A 21,090-nucleotide genomic window follows, 5' to 3' on the forward strand; every position below is an offset into this window, starting at 1 on the left:
CGCAGTTGGCCACGGTCAGGACCAGGTCCTCAGCAGGAAAATGGGGACCAGGGAGCCTGGGGACAGAGCTGTCTTGGCTCTGACCACAAGTCAGGCCCTTTCACAATACAGGAAAGGAAGCCAGATTGATAAAGGAAGTGCTGGTCACCCTGGAGGAGGGTGGGTTTGGGGACAGCCCCACCTCCCTCAGTTCCCTGAAGCAGCCTGGTCCTGGTTCTCTGGTGTGTTGTACCCGTGACTCATGGGCGCCTTGGAGGGCTCCTCTTTAGGGCCCCTTTTCTTGCCTTGAGGGCTCTGTTTGCCTTCTCATCCCCTGGAGGAGATCAAGGCCATGGGTTGGTCTCTGCTGCTGCCCCTGTTTCTGCTGCCATCAACCAGCATTTCTGCGAACTGGTGAGTGCCCAGGACAAGCCTGGTGGGGGCTCTGCTCATACCACAGGAGGGACAATGGTGGGACATCTAGAGCAGGGGAGTCTTGGAGGGGCCAGCCAAGCCTCCCAGCCCCAACCAACGAGGGTTTATCCCCACAGGGGTATGTCTATCCCAACCTTCCCCCTCTCTCCTCCCCTCTGTCTAAAGCACGGGAGACCCAGGCCAGAGGGTCTGTCCTACCATTTACCACATGACTATCTGGGAGAAGGTGCCAGAGGTCTGCAGTTACCCTCTTTGTGTCCTACTGTGTCTTCAATGTTTCCCCCCAACACACACACTTCTCTCTCTCTGTCCCCCCCTCCTCTAGGTGACTCAGCGGGATTCTATCAGATCGACCAATCTGCACGCCTCTCAGCCCCCATGGGAGGCTCCATCCAAATCCCCTTCTCCTTCTATTACCCCAGAGAATTAGCTGCTTTTCCCAACCTGAGCATATTCTGGAGACGGAGACACTTCCACGGGGAGTTCTTCTACAACACAACCCCGCATTTCATCCACAAGGATTACAAGGGCCGGATCTACCTGAACTGGACAGAGGATCAGAAGTCTGGCTTCCTTAGGATCTCCAACCTGGGGCGAAAGGACCAGTCTTTTTACTTCTGCCGAGTCCACCTGAAGACAAAGAGAGATGGCTGGCTGTTGTGGCAATCCATCCAGGGCACCAATCTCACTATCACCCTGGGTGAGTCCAACTGTCCTAACACCCACCTTGCCCAGCCCAGTATTTTGGTGACAAATGTCCTCAAATTTAAACCAAGTCCTCTGGATACTAAGCTTGTAGCATTTCACCTTGCTACTCCTCTCCCTGTGTAAGCTTCTGAGACTGGCTCCCCTGTCCCCAATATTCCCCCACATAGACAACAGGATGCCACAGGTTCACCCAGATGCCCCACACCTCCAGGAGAGAGTCCGCTTATTTCTCATCTTTCCCCAGCTGACAGGACCACCATGCAGAGCCCCACCAACAAGACCAGCAGAGCCACCACAGCTGGTATCACAGTCACAGAGGACAAACATTGCTCAGGATCTCAGCCCCTCAGTCTGGAGACTGCACTCAGGGTGGCAGTGGCCACCTCTGTGCTCAAAACTGTCATTTTGGGACTGACAGTCTTCCTCAGATGGAAAAGAAGAAAAGGTATGTGGCCCAGGACCTGCCCTCTCCCCAGGCTTCCCAACTGGGTATTTATCAGATCCCTCCCGCAGCAGAATCACCAAAGGTGCGCTGCTGGGCTCCCCTCAAACCCACCAAGTCAGACTCTGAGGTCTTGCAAATCTGCATCTTGGGCAGGCTCCTCAAGTGAAGATTGTGCACAGTAAAGTTTGAGAGACACCAATCCCTCTCCATGTCATCTGACCACTTCCCAGTTCTTCTCTTGACTTGGTCATCTCTCATCAATCCTGACCTTTTGGTTCATGGGGAGGGGAGAGCCTGCTCTGGGACGCCCCTGACCCTGGAGAACAGAAGGGAAGGAAGGTTGGCTCAGCTCAGCAAGCATTGGTTGACTGCCCACTTGCTGGGGCCTGGGTTGAAACTGAAGATACGAAAACAGACTTTACTTTCAAGGAACTCAATTTGGAGAAGGGAGTAGTAGTTGCCACAAAACTGCTTAATTGAGAAAGATATATGGTGGCATTTAACACAGTTGGGACCGAGGAGAGATAGAGAGGAGTTCCCAGAGGAAGTGACATAGGCAAAAAGACTCAAGGAATAAAGAGAATTAGCCAGGCAAGTGGTGAGGGTGGTGTCCTGGCCACTCACTTTCCTTCTGGGTGGAGGAAACCATCCCATGAACTTTCAAACCTCAGTGCTGGCAGAGGAAGCAGGAGATGAGAGGTGAGAATCTTGAAGTCACCACCAAGAGCCTCTGATCCCAGAGGCAATGTGAACAGCCAAGGGGTGTCCTTAGCTCCCTGTCACAGATATACCAGTGCACAGAAGGATGTGCAGGAAAGGGGGCAGGAATAAGCCTATGTTTTGACAGGTGAATGAGGCTGTGTTGAAGCCAACAATTAAAATAGGGAATAGAAAAAGAGAACATATTTGCAGGGGAAAGATGATCTAATTTGGGATATGTTATATTTGAGATATTGTGTGGCATCTGACTAGAGTTGTCCATCAGAAATTTGGGTGTATTTATAGATCAAAAAAGAGGACAAGTCCAGAGGCCTTAATTAGTTATATCCCAGCATCCCCCAAAATTGATTTGAAAATACTTTAAAGAAAATCTGCAATGGAGGGAGATTCACTCTTTAATATATTAAAGCACAGGGGTGAAGACCCTGCAGTCAGATCCTGGTTTCACACCTTTGCTAGGGAAACTTTGGCACATTGATATAAATACTGTGTGCCTCAACTTCTTGATGTCAATAGGATTAATGGTAACCTATGTGGGGTACTCCTGATGATTAAAGGGCATGTATAGATCCTAGCACAGAGCCCACACTACAGGAGCATTAGCGCGTACTCAGCAGTGATCATTAAAACAGTGCAACACTGGCTCGTTCCACAGATAATGGAAGAAAAAAGAGGAGAAACCTATACATAGCAGGATAAAAATAAACCCAAATATATGCAGAAATTTAGTAGGTTAAAAGTTAACATTTCTAGTCTATGAAGAATGATAGTTAATTCAATAAATGATGCTGAATGATTAGGTAGCCATCCAAGGAAAAAATAACATTATCTCCCTAACTCACAAATTATATCAAAATAAATCCCATGAAGGTCAAAGATTTAAATGAGGGGAAAATAGCCCTAGTGCTAGAAGAAAACATGTGACTATTATGTAACCATAGAGTAGAGACATTCTCTCTTAGTTTGACAAAACCAAATAGCCATGAATGAAAATATTGATAAACTCAAGTTTAAAAAAGTTTTTAAAAACTTTTGCAGAGCAAAAACCACAGTGGTTTTCTCCAGAAAGTGAGTGAAGAAGAGGTGAGGAGAGTTGAATAGAAAGTGTGATGTAGTCACTGAGGGTGTTGGCAGAGGGGTTTGAGGATTCAACTCTGATAAGAAACTGTATATCATTGCACATGGAGTGGTTTCCCCAGCCATATTCAACCTTTCAGGTTTAGAATCCCTAAAGACTTGTGTTGGTGAGGAATTGTGTTCAGGTGCTACCACCAGAGGCCAAAAGTAACAGTGGCATAAATAAGGCAGAGTAGAATTTTTGTTTTGGGATTTTTTTTTTTTTCTTCTTACAAAAGGATCTGGAGGTGGACAGCAAAGGCCACCACTTAAACACTCAGGCTCTGGGTTGTTTGTTTGTTTTGAGACGGAGTCTCACTCTGTTGACCAGGCTAGACTGACCTGACATCAGCCTAGCTCAGCAGCCTCAAACTCTTGGGTTCACGTAATTCTCTTGCCTCATCCTCCCAAGTAGCTGAGACTACAGGCGCTGTCATAATGCCTAGCTAATTTTTCTATATTTAGTAGAGACAGGGTCAGGTTTTGATTTCTTCCTTGTTCAATCTTGGTGGAGTGTATGTGTCTATAAATTTCTCCATTTATTCTTGGTTTTCCAATTTATTGGCATATAGTTGCTCATAGTAGTCTCTAATGATCCTTTGGGTTTCTGCAGTGTCAGTTGTAAGGTCTCCTTTTTCATCTCTGGTTTTATTTGTGTCTTCTCTCTCTCTCTTTTTTTTTTTTTTTTTTTTCAGTTTTTGGCCAGGGCTGGGTTTGAACCCACCACCTCTGGCATATGGGGCCAGCGCCCTACTCCTTTGAGCCACAGGCACCACCTGTCTTCTCTCTTTTTTAACTTAGTTATTCTACCTTAACAGCTATGTCTGTTTTATCTTTTCAAAAAAAATTCTTTTGTTTCATTGATTTTTTTTTGTTTCAATTTCATTTATTTCTGTTCTGATTGTTATTATTTTTTTTCTACTAATTTTAGGTTTGGTTTGCTCTTGTTTTTCTAGTTTTTTGAGATGTATCATTAGGTTGTTTATTTGAAGCTTTTTTACTTGTTTGATGTAGACACTTACTGTATAAACTTTCCTTTTATTCCCGCTCTTGCTGTATACCACAGGTTTTGATGTATTGTGTTTTCAGTTGCATTTGTTTTGATAATTTTTTTATTTCCTTCAACTCTTCATTCACCCTCTGGTCATTCAGGAGCATATTTTTAAATTTCCATGTAGCTGTATTTTTTTCAAGTTTCCTCTTGTTATTGATTTCTAGTTTTATTCTATTATGATCAAAGAAAATACTGGGTATGATTTCAGATTCTTAAATTTTTTGAGTGTTGTTTTGTGGGCTAACATATGGTCTGTCCTTGAGAATGATCCATGACCTGAGAAGAAAAATGGAAATACTGCAGCTACTGGGTACAACATTCTGTAAATATCTATTAGGTCCTTTTGGTCTATGGTGAAGATTACTTCCGATGTTTCATTGTTGATTTTCTATCTCAATGATCAGTCCAATGCTTAACTGAGTGTTGAGGGCTTCAACAATTATTGTATTGTAGTTTCTCTTTCTTCAGCTCTGATAATATTTGCTTTATATGTCAGTGTGCTCCAGTGTTCAGTGCATACAGAAAACTCTCCAAACCTTAACTGGCCATGGTGGCATTCAAGTGACTGCCATTCTTTCTGCCCTGACACACTTGCCACCCTCAAAGGCACCTCCTCCTGGACTTGGCTGTGTCTTTACCTAGGCCAGGCAGGGTTAATTCAGGAGACCCAGAGGTTGGTGGAGTCTGGCCATGGAGAGGCCATGTCATCAGGTCACCGAGGTAGGGTTGAGAGAGAGGTTTGCCACTACTTCCAGGCCAGAGGTCAGCCATAGCAAGAGCTTCGAGGGTCTAGGTGTCTGACCCAGGGTAGGGGCAGCACACCTGCCACCAAGAGCAGAGGGCCCCAAGGGAACTAGCCTCCATCTGTCAGACAGCTATTTTGAATTCTTTGTCTGAGGGGTCACCTGTCTCCATCACTCTGGGACTGATCACTCTTAGATTAGTTAATTTGGTTAGGTCACGTCTTCCTGGATGTTCTTAATGTTTGTGGATGTTCACTGATGTCTGAGCATTGAAGAGTTAGTTAGTTATTTTAATTTTCACCATCTGGGCTTGTTGGAACCTGTCCTTCTTGAGAAGGCTTTCCAGATACTCAAAGGGTATTGAGTGTTGTGGTCTAAGTGTCTGTGTGTCTAAGTGTCTGGTCACTGCAGCTGTATCAGCATTCAGGATGCCTCAAGCTCAATAGTGCTGTGACCCTTGCAGACTCCTGATGTGAGCTTGGATAAGATTCAAGAAAATTCAATGGATTACCAGGCTAAGTTTCTCACTCTCTTCCCTCACTCTCTGTGCTAGGCTGCTAGAGTTGGGGAAGGCTGGAGTTGTGGCCACTAGTACCAAATCACACCTGAAGCCAGCCTAGTCTCACCTAAAGCCAGTGACCACTGTTACTTGGCTACCTCTGATATTTCTTGAAACCCCTAGGGCTCGTTAGTTGCAGGTAGAGTGAATACTGCTAGGACTGGGTCTTTACCTTCAAGATAGCATGTTTCCTTCTGGCCCAGGGTGGGTCCAAAAATACCATTCAGGAACCAAGGCCTGTACTCAGAGTCTGCTTGGTACTTTAGTTTATGGTGGCCGAGGTGGTACCCAAGCTGCAGCTCAGAGTCCTCTGAGTTCTTCCCTTCCCTTTCCTTTCCTTAAGTGGAAGAAGACCCTCATGAGCCATGTTGCCTTTAGATGGAGGAGGGGTGACACAGGCACTGGGTTGGCCATAGTTGATGGTGTCTCACTAGGTCATGTGCACCCCAAGCCCTGCAAGCCAGCACAACTACCGGAATTTCTAGGGACTGAAGCCCTTCTGACCCAGTTTGCTCTTTTTCTGCCTGTGGTGGTGCTAGTGGGAACTCAAGCTTCTATGGAGAAGATTTACCTCTGGCCAGGGAGATGAAAATGTTCCCTCCATAGGTAATGACAGAGTTCTGCCCTGCAGATGTGCCAGGGCAGCCCAGAGTTTCAGCCAAAGCTCAGTTACTTCACTCTCCCTCCCCAGGGCAAACAGATTCTCTCTCCACTTGGCAAGCTGGCTGGCACAGCACTACAGGGAATGGGGGAGGTGTGGTGTGGACAATGCAAGACTATCTTTTATAGTGCCTTTTCAGTGCCTCTTTGATTGATATAATGTTAAAACAGGTAGTATGATCACTCACTTGATTTTTAGGTCTTCTTAAGGTGCTTGCTTGCAGGGATAGTTGTTCAATTAGGTGCTCACGTGGAGAGACATTCGCTGGAGGTGCTATTTGGCTATCATGCTTTGCCCCCCAGTGTCGGCTACAATTTAGTCATATGTCTCTTAGCTATCTGTAAGGGAAGCCTCTCATTCTTAATAAAATCAATTTTCTGTAACCGAGAAGGAAGAATTGAATAGATATTTGGTGAGCAAATTGCATTCCTTGCCATAGGACACATGCAAGACTATCAGCTCAGTACGGCAGAAAGACAGATCACAAAAGGTCAAGGAGTTAGTGAGAGAGCAAGAACAGAAAGTAGATGGGTCAGCAGGGAGCTTGGATAATCTGGAGAAAAAAGTGGATTATCAAGGGACAAGAGTTTGATGAGATAAAAGAATAGGTATAGTGGGGTAATGACAAAAGACAGCTGGAACACTTGAGAGCTCATTCTAGGAGGTTAGCATTACCCTGATATTAAAGCCAAAGACTCTACAAGAAAAAAAATTATAGACCAATGAGTCTGGTGAATATTGATGCCAAAAATAGTTCCAAAAATTTGGTAATTTCCTTCTTGATCTCAATCTATGACCCAGCTATCATTCAGCCTGAGGTTATTTAGTTTCCATGTTTTTGTATGCATATGAAAATTCCTGTTGTTACTGAGTTCAACTTTTATTCCATGATGGTCCGAGAAATGATTTCTATTCTTTTAAATTTGCTGAGGTTAGACTTGTGACCTAATATGTGATCAATTTTGGAGGATGATCCATGGGCTGATGAGAAGAATGTGTATTCAGTTTTGTTAGGATAAAATGTTCTGTAGATGTTTGTTAGATGCAAATTTTGAATGGTTAAGTTTAAGTCTAAAATTTCTTTGCTAATCTTCTTTTTGGAGGATCTATCCAACACTGCCAAAGGAGTGTTAAAGTCTCCAACAATCATGGTGCTGGAGGAAATCAAGTTGCTCATGTATGTTACAGTCTTTCTTATAAATTGAGGCACATTCTGGTTGGGTGCATAAATGTTGATAATTGAAATCTCATCATGTTGAGTGTTGCCCTTAACAAATAAGAAGTGACCATCATTATCTTTCCTTACTTTTGTTAGTTTAAAGCCTATTGTATCTGTGAATAAAATTGCAACACCTGCTTTTTTCTGATTTCCATTTGCCTGAATTATAGATGACCATCACTTCACCCTGAGTCTGTTTTTCTTTTCTTTTTTTTTTTGGCCCGGGCTGGGTTTGAACCCGCCACCTCAGGCATATGGGACCGGCGCCCTACTCCTTGAGCCACAGGCGCCGCCCGAGTCCGTTTTTCTTTTAAGGTAAGGTGAGATTCTTTCTGGCTTTTTTTTTTTTTTTGCATTTTTGGAAGGGGCCGGGCTTGAACCCACCACCCTGGTATATGGGGCCGGCACCCTACTCCTTGAGCCACAAGCACTGCCCAGGTGAGATTCTTGAATGCAGCAGATGTCTGGCCTGAGTTTTTATATCTAGTCAGCCAACCTGTGCCTCTTTAGAGGGCAATTTAAGCCATTCACATTAATTGAGAGTATTGATAAGCCAGATAGAATTTTGGGTATCAAGTTTCTCAAAATTCCAGTGGATATTTTTAATCCTTTCACCACTTTGGAAGTTGGAATTTGATCAAAAGTTGGAATTTGATCACAAGTTTACTTTGGTGGTGGAGGATTGTGTTGTTCGTTATGGAGGATAGGTCTGAGAATATCCTAGAGAGTTGGTTTAGTTATGGCAAATTTCTTCAACATGTGAATGTCATTAAACCATTTAATTTCTCCATCATAAATGAAACTCTGTTTAGTTGGATACAGAATCCTGGGTTGAAAGTTATTTTGTTTAAGGAGATTAAAGGTCAATGACCATCCTCTTCTAGCTTGAAAGTTTTCAGCAGAGGGATCTGCAGTCATTCTAATGTTCTTCTCCTTGTAGGTTATGGTTTTCTTACGACTTACAGCTTACAGAATTTTCTCCTTCATATTAACTTTGGTGAAGTTAATTATAATGTGCCTATAAGATTTTTTCGCCCTACTCCTTTGAGCCACAGGCACTGCCCAAGAGAATTTTTTTTTTTTTTTTTGGCCAAAACAACAGTTAACATTTATTGGGGAGTTTCATGGCACGTAGTGTGCTAAGCTTTTTATGTATCGTTAATATTCATTATTCACATATTTGGTATGCACCTACTCAATAAAATTGATTTGTGACTCCCAACCAATACTGGAAGCACGTTCATGGACAACCACAGAGGAAAAGTCAAGTCCTCCCACATGTGTGCATGTTCTCAGATGACATGGAATAAGACATCACTCTGCCTTCTTGTTTCAGCTCCCAATGGTAAGCAGGGGTCCTTTGGTAGTCTATTTAGTGCCACATTTTATGCATTTTTATCCTTAGGGGGCATAGTGCTGAGGGCTGTCCCTAAGAGCCTGAGGCTGTGATCAGCCTTCCAGAGGACAACGCATGTGTTAGATGAGCTTCCTTCAGACATGAGCTGTAGTGTGAGCTGTAGTGCTGTTGCCCATGAGTTCAGTGTTAATGAATCAATAATGTAGAGTAAATAGTGTTTCTAAACAGAAATGCACATAAAACAAGGCAATGTATTGATTCTTTGACAAAAATGGTGTGACCAAAGGCTCTCAGGAACCTAAACCCTGTATTTCCCCCAAAGAGCAATTTTTCATAAATTAAATGGATAATTTAGTATTCGTGGCAAATTTATAGTACAGAGTTATAGCAAATAATCAGAATCAACCATAAATTACTTAATTTAATAGGCATAGGTCTGTATAGTAATTCTATAAAAAACCCATTTTATGAAAAATATAGGCCTAGAAGAATTTGAGGCTTAGATAGGTTAAATATTGTATTCAAGTTCACAATACTGGCCAGAGACTAGCACCCAGCTCTGACCCCAGACCAGCCTGTGGTGTTTATGTAGCCTGATATAAAGGTGGAGGTACAGAAGGATGATTCCACATAGTGGAGAGAGGATTTTATTCATGAACAAACATGAGCTGATCCCAGGAGACTCCCAGGGATTGTTTAAAGGGAATTTAAAGTAAAGCTGGAATTTCTGTAATCACAGGTAAAGAAAGAAGTAGGAAAATGCTATTTGTTATTGTTATAATCTTAGTTTATATTCCGGGATGATATAGCCTGGGGAAATTTGGAGCTCTACAAGGTTGCAACCGTGGTTTGAAAAGAATAAAACATTGCAGATGTGTGGTGAACTAGAAAAACAATGGGTAGGGAGCAGGAAATCCCCTCCTCATTCTGCCAGTAGTTTGCTGTGGGCTTTGAGAAAGTCACCTTCCCAGCCCTAGACCTTAGCTGTCTGTCCTGTATAATGAAGATGTTGCTAGATGATACTGTCTGCTGTAAATTTCTCTGATGTAAAAACTGTGTAGTTCAGTCTGGTTCCTAACCGGGTGACTGTAAGTCCTTCCTTGCATGGAGTAGGCTTAGTTTATACTTCTTGTCCTGCCATAATCATTTTTTCTTTTTTTTAATTTTTATTAAATCATAGCTGTGTACATTAATATGATCATGGGGCACCATACACTTGGTTCATAGATCGTTTGACACATTTTCATCACACTAGTTAGTTAACATAGCTTTCATAGCATTTTCTTAGTTATTTTGCTAAGACCTTTACATTCCACATTTACTAGGATTCACATCTACCCTTCTAAGATGCACCGCAGGTGTAATCCCATTAATCCCCCTCCCTCCACCTACCTCCCCCCTCCCTCCCCTCCCTTTCCCCCTTTTCCCTATTCTTAGGTTGTAACTGGGTTATAGCTTTCATGTGAAGGTCCTACATTAGTTTCATAATAAGGGTGAGTACATTGGGTACTTTTTCTTCCATTCTTGAGATACTTTACTAAAAAGAATATGTTCCAGCTCCATCCATGTAAACATGAAAGAGGTAAAGTCTCCATCTTTTTTTAAGGCTGCATAGTATTCCATGGTGTACATATACCACAATTTATTAATCCATTCGTGGATCGATGGGCACTTGGGCTTTTTCCATGACTTAGCAATTATGAATTGGGCTGCAATAAACATTCTGGTACAAATATCTTTGTTATGGTGTGATTTTTGGTCTTCTGGGTATATGCCCAGTAGAGGGATTACAGGATTGAATGGCAGATCTATTTTTAGATCTCTAAGTGTTCTCCATATCTCTTTCCAAAAGGAATGTATTAATTTGCATTCCCACCAGCAGTGCAAAAGTGTTCCCTTTTCTCCACATCCACACCAACATCTCTGGTCTTGGGATTTTATGATATAGGCTAGTCTCACTGGAGTTAGATGATATCTCAAAGTAGTTTTGATTTGCATTTCTCTGATGATTAAAGATGATGAGCATTTTTTCATATGTCTGAAGGCCGCACGCCTGTCTTCTTCAGAGAAGTTTCTCTTCAAATCCCTTGCCGAGCCTGTGATGGGATCCCTTGTTCTATTCTTGCTAATGCGTTTGAGTTCTCTGTGGATTCTGGTTATTAAACCTTTGTCGGAGACATAACCTGCAAATATCTTCTCCCATTCTGAGGCTGTTTGCTTGCTTTACTTACTGTGTTCTTGGCTGTGCAGAAGCTTTTTAGTTTGATCAAGTCCCAATAGTGTATTTTTAAAGCAGCTTCAATTGCCTGGGGGGGTCCTTCTCATAAAAAACTCACCCAACCCAATTTCTTCAAGGGTTTTCCCTGCACTCTCTTCTAGTATTTTTATAGTTTCATGTCTTAGGTTTAAATCTTTAATCCAGTGAGAGTCTATCTTAGTTAATGGTGAGAGGTGTGGGTCCACTTTCAGTCTTCTACAGGTTGCCAGCCAGTTCACCCAGCACCATTTGTTAAATAGGGAATCTTTTCCCCACTGAATGTTTTTAATTGGCTTGTCAAAGATTAAATAATGGTAATTAGCTGGATTCATCTCTTGGTTCTCTATTCTGTTCCAAACATCTACTTCTCTGTTTTTGTGCCAGTACCATGCTGTTTTGATCACTATTGATTTGTAGTATAGTCTGAGGTCTGGTAGCATGATTCCTCCTGCTTTGTTTTTATTTTTGAGTAATGTCTTGACTATTCGAGGTTTTTTATGATTCCATATAAAACTAAGTATTGTTTTTTCATGATCTTTAAAGTATGACAGTGGAGCTTTAATGGAGATTGTGTTGAAATTGTATATTGCTTTGGGTAGTATGGACATTTTATGTTGATTCTTCCCAACCACGAGCATGGTATATTTTTCCATTTGTTAACATTCTCAGCTATCTCTTTTCTTAGAGTTTCATAGTTCTCTTTATATAGATCTTTCACGTCCTTTGTTAGATAAACTCCCAAGTATTTTATCTTCTTTGGCACTACTGTGAATGGGATAGAGTCCTTAATTGTTTTTTCAACTTGACTATTTTTGGTATATATAAAGGCTACTGATTTATGAATGTTGATTTTGTAACCTGAGACACTGCTGTATTCCTTGATCACTTCTAAGAGTTTTGTAGTAGAGTCCCTAGTATTTTCCAGATATACAATCATATCATCTGCGAAGAGCGAAAGTTTGATCTCTTCTGACCCTATGCGGATACCCTTGATCACCTTTTCTTCCCTAATTGCGGTGGCTAAAACTTCCATTACAATGTTAAAGAGCAATGGAGACAATGGGCAGCCTTGTCTGGTTCTTGATCTGAGTGGAAATGATTCCAATTTAACTCCATTCAATATGATATTGGCTGTGGGTTTACTGTAGATGGTCTCTATCAGTTTAAGAAATGTCCCTTCTATACCAATTTTCTTAAGTGTTCTGATCATGAAGGGATGTTGGATGTTATCAAAAGCTTTTTCTGCATCGATTGAGAGAATCATATGGTCTTTGTTTTTTAATTTGTTTATGTGCTGAATTACATTTATAGATTTACGTATATTGAACCAGCCTTGAGATCCTGGGATAAAACCGACTTGGTCATGATGTATGATTTGTTTGATATGTTGCTGGATTTTGTTTGTTAGAATCTTGTTGAATATTTTTGCATCTATATTCATTAGTGATATTGGTCTATAATTTTCTTTTCTTGTTGGGTCTTTTCCTGGTTTGGGGATCAGGGTGATGTTTGCTTCATAGAACGTGTTGGGTAGTCTTCCTTCTTTTTCTACCTTTTGGAACAGGTTGAGTAATATAGGTACTAATTCCTCTTTAAAGGTTTGGTAGAATTCTGACGTAAAACTATCTGGTCCCGGGCTGTTCTTTTTGGGGAGATTTTGTATGGTTGATGTTATTTCCGAACTTGATATTGGCCTGTTCAACATTTCCACTTGATTTTGGTTAAGTCTTGGAAGGTGACGTGCTTCCAAGTAACGGTCAATTTCCTTCAGATTTTCGTATTTCTGAGAGTAAAGTTTCTTGTAATATTCATTAAGGATTTTTTGGATTTCTGAGGAGTCTGTTGTTATTTCGTCTTTGTTATTTCTGATTGATGAGATTAGAGATTTTACTCTTTTTTTCCTGATTAGGTTGGCCAAAGGTTTATCTATTTTGTTGACCTTTTCAAAAAACCAGCTTTTTGATTTATTGATCTGTTGTATTATTCTTTTGGTTTCAATTTCATTTAGTTCTGCTCTGATTTTGGTTATTTCTTTTCTTCTACTGGATTTGGGGTTGGATTGTTCTTCCATTTCCAGTCTCTTGAGATGTCCCATTAAGTTGCTTACTTCCTCTCTTTCCGCTCTCCTGAGGAAGGCTTGCAGTGCTATAAATTTCTCTCTTAGAACTGCCTTTGCGGTGTCCCAGAGGTTCTGACAGTTCGTGTCTTCACTGTCGTTTTGTTCCAGAAATTTGGCAATTTCCTTCTTGATCTCATCTCTGACCCAGCTAGCATTCAACATTAGGTTATTTAACTTCCAGGTTTTTGTATGTGTATGCAGATTCCTGTTGTTACTCATCTCAAGTTTTATTCCATGATGGTCCAAGAAGATGCATGGAATAATTTCTATTCCTTTAAATTTACTGAGGTTAGACTTGTGACCTAAGATGTGGTCGATTCTGGAGTAAGTTCCGTGGGCTGATGAGAAGTACGTGTATTCAGTTTTGTTGGGATGAAATGTTCTGTAGATGTCTGCTAAATCTAAATGCTGGATGGTTAGATTTAAATCTAGAATTTCTTTACTCAGCTTTTTGTTGGAGGATCGATCCATCACTGCCAAAGGAGTGTTAAAATCTCTGACTATTATAGAGTTGGAGGAAATCAAGTTGCTCATGTCTGTTAGAGTTTCTCTTATAAATTGAGGTGCATTCTGGTTTGGTGCATAGATATTAATAATTGAAATCTCATCATATTGAGTCTTACCCTTAACAAATATGAAGTGACCATTTTTGTCCTTCCTTACTTTTGTTGGTAAAGCCTATTGTATCCGCAAATAAAATTGCAACTCCTGCTTTTTTCTGGTTACCATTTGCCTGAAATATGGATGACCATCCTTTCACCCTGAGTCTGTATTTGTCTTTTAAGTTAAGATGTGACTCTTGTATGCAACAAATGTCTGGCCTGAGTTTTTGTATCCAGTCAGCTAACCTATGTCTCTTTAGAGGGCAGTTTAAGCCATTCACATTAATGGAGAGTATTGATAAGTTTGGTGAAATTTGGGGTATTGAGTTTTTCGAAAGTCCAGTGGGCATTTTTAATCCTTTTGCCATTGTGGAAATTGGAGTTTGATCAGAAGTTTCTGAGTGAGTTTACTTTTGTAGTAGAGGATTGGGTTGGTTATTATGGAGGATAGGTCTGAGAATATCCTGAAGAGCTGGTTTGGTTATGGCAAATTTCTTTAGCATATGTATGTCATTAAAGTATTTAATTTCTCCATCATAAATGAAACTCAGTTTAGCTGGGTACAAGATCCGGGGTTGAAAGTTATTTTGCTTGAGGAGATTAAACGTTGATGACCACCCTCTTCTGGCTTGAAAAGTTTCAGCAGAGAGATCTGCAGTCATTCTAATGTTCTTCCCTTTGAAGGTAATAGATTTCTTTCGCCTGGCTGCTTTGAGAATTTTCTCCTTCATATTAACTTTAGTGAAGTTAATTATGATATGCCTGGGGGATGTCTTATTGGGGTTGAGTCGTGCTGGGGTTCTGAAGCTATCTGCTATCTGAATTTCAGGTTCTCTAGGCATGTCTGGAAAATTCTCTTTCATAATTTCATGCAGAAGGGCCTCTGTGCCCAGTGAAGCCACTTCATCTGTTTCAGGAATTCCTATGAGATGGATATTTGCCTTCTTCGAGTTATCCCAGAGCTCTCTGAGTGAGTGATCCATTTTTGCTCTCCATTTCTCTTCCTCTTTGAGAGTTTGGGAGCGTTCAATGGCTTTATCTTCGATGTCGGAGATCCTTTCTTCTGCTTGGTCCATTCTGTTGCTAAGGGATTCTACTGTATTTTTCATATCTTTGAGGGCTGCAAATTCTTGTTTCAGTGTGTCTAAGTCTTTGGTGGTTTTGTCTTTAAATTCGTTCAGTTCTTGAGACAGCTTTTGAATTTCTCCATGAATTCCTAATTCCATTTTGTTACTCTTGTTTGCCATCCAAATTCTGAATTCGATTTCTGACATCTCAGCCAGTTGTTTGTGAATGGGATCTTCAATTACATCTGCCGTATCTTTCCTTGGGGGGTGGGGTTGATCTATTCTGGTTATTCATGTTACCAGAGTTTTTCCGCTGATTCCGCCCCATGATTGTTTTACTGCCTTTGATTTTCCTCTGGTGTTTTGTTGAGGACCCGTACAGTGCTGTGGCCTGAGAAACTGGGGCCCTGTTTGGTGTAGAGGGGCTAAGTGGTTCTGTCTTGTTTTCAGCTGGTTTCTATGTGACCCTAGTGAAACAGTTACTCTGGGTTGAAGTCTCAGCTGTGGAGAAATACCAGCAATTAAGTCACCCCACCCACTACAGGCAACAAATGGAAAAGGAAAATCAAACCTTCCTACAACCACACACCCAGGGCACCACCTGGATAGTCCCCAGGTGAGTGACTCAGTTCAAAAGGTCCAAGTCAATTGTCTCAGTCAGCAGCTGCCTCGGGTGGGAGAGTTCAAGAGGTCCCTGGGAACTAGATCACAGGGGTCTGGTGACTGCTCTAAAATGGCTTACTCCAGTGCTGCGTGGAGTCAGGAAGAGCCACCAGTAAATAGATCAGTCTGGGAAGATTGATGCCTCCTTCCCCACCTTGCAGCTCTGTCACACCCAGTCGCTGCTAGCCCCTCAGGGCTGTGACCCAGTCAGTTGTCTGCAGTAAGCAGATACTCCAGGGGTTTGCACCTGCCTAAGTCACAGGGTGACTGCTGTGTCTGCTCGACTAGGCCACTATTCTCTGTCTTTTTTTTTTTTTTTTTTATTGTTGGGGATTCATTGAGGGTACAATAAGCCAGTTACACTGATTGCAATTGTTAGGTAAAGTCCCTCTTGCAATCATGTCTTGCCCCCATAAAGTGTGACACACACTAAGGCCCCACCCTCCTCCCTCCATCCCTCTTTCTGCTTCCCCCCCCATAACCTTAATTGTCATTAATTGTCCTCATATCAAGATTGAGTACATAGGATTCATGCTTCTCCATTTTTGTGATGCTTTACTAAGAATAATGTCTTCCACTTCCATCCAGGTTAATACGAAGGATGTAAAGTCTCCATTTTTTTTAATGGCTGAATAGTATTCCATGGTATACATATACCACAGCTTGTTAATCCATTCCTGGGTTGGTGGGCATTTAGGCTGTTTCCACATTTTGGCGATTGTAAATTGAGCTGCAATAAACAGTCTAGTACAAGTGTCCTTATGATAAAAGGATTTTTTTCCTTCAGGGTAGATGCCCAGTAATGGGATTGCAGGATCGAATGGGAGGTCTAGGTTGAGTGCTTTGAGGTTTCTCCATACTTCCTTCCAGAAAGGTTGTACTAGTTTGCAGTCCCACCAGCAGTGTAAAAGTGTTCCCTTCTCTCCACATCCACGCCAGCATCTGCAGTTTTGAGATTTTGTGATGTGGGCCATTCTCACTGGGGTTAGATGATATCTCAGGGTTGTTTTGATTTGCATTTCTCTAATATATAGAGATGATGAACATTTTTTTCATGTGTTTGTTAGCCATTCGTCTGTCGTCTTTAGAGAAAGTTCTATTCATGTCTCTTGCCCATTGATATAAGGGATTGTTGGCTTTTTTCATGTGGATTAATTTGAATTCTCTATAGATCCTGGTTATCAAGCTTTTGTCTGATTGAAAATATGCAAATATCCTTTCCCATTGTGTAGGTTGTCTCTTTGCTTTGGTTATTGTGTCCTTAGCTGTACAGAAGCTTTTCAGTTTAATGAAGTCCCATTTGTTTATTTTTGTTGTTGTTGCAATTGCCATGGCAGTCTTCTTCATGAAGTCTTCCCCCAGGCCAATATCTTCCAGTGTTTTTCCTATGCTTTCTTGGAGGATTTTTATTGTTTCATGCCTTAAATTTAAGTCCTTTATCCATCTTGAATCAATTTTTGTGAGTGGGGAAAGGTGTGGGTCCAGTTTCAGTCTTTTACATGTAGACATCCAGTTCTCCCAACACCATTTATTGAATAGGGAGTCTTTCCCCCAAGGTAAGTTCTTTTTGGTTTATCAAAGATTAGGTGGTTGTAAGATGTTAGTTTCATTTCTTGGTGTTCAATTCGATTCCAAGTGTCTATGTCTCTGTTTTTGTGCCAGTACCATGCTGTCTTGACCACTGTGGCTTTGTAGTACAGACTAAAATCTGGTATGCTGATGCCCCCAGCTTTATTTTTGTTACTAAGAACTGCCTTAGCTATACGGGGTTTTTTCCGGTTCCATACAAAACGCAGAATCATTTTTTCCAAATCTTGAAAGTACGATGTAGGTACTTTGATAGGAATGGCATTGAATAGGTAGATTGCTTTGGGAAGTATAGACATTTTAACAATGTTGATTCTTCCCATCCATGAGCATGGTATGTTCTTCCATTTGTTAATATCCTCTGCTATTTCCTTTCTGAGGATTTCATAGTTTTCTTTATAGAGGTCCTTCCCCTCCTTCGTTAGGTATATTCCTAGGTATTTCATTTTCTTTGAAACTATGGTGAAGGGAGTTGTGTCCTTAATTAGCTTCTCATCTTGACTGTTATTGGTGTATACAAAGGCTACTGACTTGTGGACATTGATTTTATATCCTGAAACATTACTGTATTTTTTGATGACTTCTAGGAGTCTTGTGGTTGAGTCTTTGGGGTTCTCTAAGTATAAGATCATGTCATCAGCAAAGAGGGAGAGTTTGACCTCCTCTGCTCCCATTTGGATTCCCTTTATTTGCTTGTCTTGCCTAATTGTATTGGCTAGAACTTCCAGCACTATGTTGAATAGTAAAGGTGACAGAGGACAACCTTGTCTGGTTCCAGTTCTAAGAGGAAAAGCTTTCAGTTTTACTCCATTCACTAAAATATTGGCTGTGGGTTTGTCATAGATAGCTTCAATCAGTTTTAGAAATGTGCCACCTATGCCTATACTCTTCAGTGTTCTAATTAGAAAAGGATGCTGGATTTTATCAAATGCTTTTTCTGCATCTATTGAGAGGATCATATGCTCTTTATTTTTGCCTCTGTTAATATGGTGGATAACGTTTATGGACTTGCGTGTGTTAAACCAGCCTTGCATCCCTGGGATGAAGCCTACTTGATCATGATGAATGACTTTTTTGATGATAACTGTAATCTATTGGCTAGGATTTTGTTGAGAATTTTTCCATCTATATTCATGAGTGAGATTTGTCTAAAATTCTCCTTTTTGTTTGGGTCTTTTCCTGGTTTTGGTATCAGGGTGATGTTTGCTTCATAGAATGTGTTGGGGAGGATTCCTTCTTCCTCAGTTTTTTGGAATAATTTCTGCAGTACAGGAATAAGCTCTTCCTTGAAGGTTTGATAGAATTCTGGAGTGAAGCCATCTGGACCAGGGCATTTTTTTTTTTTTTTGTAGAGACAGAGTCTCACTGTACCGCCCTCGGGTAGAGTGCTGTGGCGTCACACGGCTCACAGCAACCTCTAACTCTTGGGCTTACGCGATTCTCTTGCCTCAGCCTCCCGAGCAGCTGGGACTACAGGCGCCCGCCACAACGCCCGGCTATTTTTTGGTTGCAGTTTGGCCGGGGCTGGGTTTGAACCCGCCACCCTCGGCATATGGGGCTGGCGCCCTACTCACTGAGCCACAGGCGCCGCCCTGGACCAGGGCATTTTTTAGTTGGAAGCTTTTTTATTGTTTCTGTGATCTCAGTGCTTGAAATTGGTCTGTTCAGGAGGTCTATTTCTTCCTGGCTAAGTCTAGGGAGAGGGTGTGATTCCAAATATTGATCCATTTCCTTCACATTGTCAAATTTCTGGGCATAGAGTTTCTGGTAGTATTCAGAGATGATCTCTTGTATCTCTGTGGGATCAGTTGTTATTTCCCCTTTATCGTTTCTGATTGAGGTTATTAGAGATTTTACTTTTCTATTTCTAGTTAGTCTGGCCAATGGTTTATCTATTTTATTTAGTTTTTCAAAAAACCAACTCTTTGTTTCATTAATTTTCTGAATGATTCTTTTGTTTTCAATTTCATTGATCTCTGATTTGATTTTGGATATTTCTTTTCTTCTACTGAGTTTAGGCTTAGATTGTTCTTCTTTTTCCAATTCCATAAGATCTCTTGTGAGATTGTTGATGTGCTCTCTTTCTGTTTTTCGAATGTAGGCATCTAAAGTGATGAATTTTCCTCTCAAAACTGCTTTTGCAGCATCCCACAGGTTTTGGTAGCTTGTGTCTTCATTGTTGTTATGCTCAAGGAAGTTAATGATTTCCTGTTTTATTTCTTCCTGCACCCATCTGTTATTCAACAGAAGATTGTTTAATTTCCATGCCTTTGGGTGGGGTTGAGCATTTTTGTTAGAGTTGAGTTCCACCTTTAGTGCCTTATGGTCTGAAAAGATACAAGGTAAAATTTCAATTCTTTTGATTCTGTTGATATTTGTTCTGTGTCCCAGGATATGATCAATTTTGGAGAATGTTCCATGGGGTGATGAGAAGAATGTATATTCTTTATCTTTGGGGTGGAGTGTTCTATATGCATCTATCAAGCATAGTTGTTCTAGGGTCTCATTTAAATCTCTTACATCTTTGTTTAATTTCTGTTTACAGGATCTGTCCAGCTCTGTAAGAGGTGTGTTAAAGTCCCCTGTTATGATGGTATTATCAGATATCATATTGCTCAGACTGAGTAAGGTCTGCTTCAAGAATCTGGGAGCATTTAAATTGGGTGCATAAATATTTAAAATTGAAATGTCTTCTTGTTGTAGTTTTCCCTTGACCAATATAAAGTGACCATCTTTGTCTTTTTTGACTTTAGTTGCTTTAAATCCACATGTATCTGAAAATAAGATTGCAACTCCTCTTTTCTGAATTCCATTTGCCTGAAAAATTGTCTTCCAACCCTTGACTTGGAGCTTTAATTTGTCTTTTGAAGCCAGGTGTTTTTCTTGCAGACAGCAAATGGATGGCTTGTGTTTTTTAATCCAGTCAGCCAATCTATGTCTCTTCAGTGGGGAATTCAAGCCATTAACATTTATTGAGATAATTGATAAGTGTGGTAGTATTCTATTCGTCTTATTTTGTGAGAGTCCATTGCTTAGTTTTATCTTTTGCATCAGTGTGGCGGTTAGGTTCTGTCCTTTGATTTCTGAGTTCTTACTTTGCTGCTGATCCATTGTGGTGGTCAGTGTGCAGAACAGGTTGAAGTATTTCCTGTAGAGCTGGTCTTGTTGTGGTGAATTTCCTCAATGTTTGTATATCCGTAAATGATTTGATTTCTCCATCAATTTTGAAGCTTAGCTTAGCAGGGTACGGAATTCTGGGCTGAAAATTGTTCTGTTTAATTAGATTAAAGGTAGATGACCATTGTCTTCTTGCTTGGAAAGTTTCATTAGAGAAGTCTGCGGTAACTCTGATGGATTTGCCCCTGTAGGTCAACTGGCGCTTACTCCTGGCAGCTTGCAGAATCTTTTCTTTTGTCTTGACTTTGGACAGGTTCATCACAATGTGTCTTGGAGAAGCTCGGTTAGAGTTGAGGCGACCCGGGGTCCGATATCCCTCTGAAAGCAGTGTGTCAGAATCTTTGGTGATGTTTGGGAAATTTTCTTTTATCATATTCTCTAGTATGGCTTCCATTCCTCTGGGGCATTCTTCTTCCCCTTCTGGAATTCCTATAACTCGTATGTTGGAACGCTTCATAAAGTCCCATAATTCTGACAGTGAACGTTCTGCTTTCTCTCTCTTCTTTTCTGCCTCTTTTACTGTCTGAGTTATCTCAAGAACTTTGTCTTCTACCTCTGAAATTCTTTCTTCTTCATGGTCTAACCTGTTGCTAATACTTTCCATTGCATCTTTAAGTTCCCT

At 41.1% G+C, this 21,090-nt stretch overlaps 1 protein-coding gene across 1 annotated transcript in view; it reads left to right on the plus strand.

Annotated features, from left to right (window-relative positions):
* The first annotated feature begins 257 nt into the window (after nucleotides 1-257).
* The window catches only part of LOC128562572 (paired immunoglobulin-like type 2 receptor beta), a 56,396-nt gene continuing 35,563 nt past the window's right edge, over nucleotides 258-21,090 (plus strand). The window contains exons 1-3 of the mRNA XM_053557640.1: nucleotides 258-393; nucleotides 740-1,114; nucleotides 1,367-1,567. Coding sequence (XP_053413615.1) covers nucleotides 793-1,114; nucleotides 1,367-1,567 — 523 coding nt within the window. The 5' untranslated portion in view covers nucleotides 258-393; nucleotides 740-792. The remainder of the gene's footprint in view (nucleotides 394-739; nucleotides 1,115-1,366; nucleotides 1,568-21,090) is intronic.

The sequence above is a fragment of the Nycticebus coucang genome, chromosome 12 (genome assembly GCF_027406575.1).
Source record: "Nycticebus coucang isolate mNycCou1 chromosome 12, mNycCou1.pri, whole genome shotgun sequence".
In the NCBI taxonomy this organism is placed as follows: Eukaryota; Metazoa; Chordata; class Mammalia; order Primates; family Lorisidae; genus Nycticebus; species Nycticebus coucang.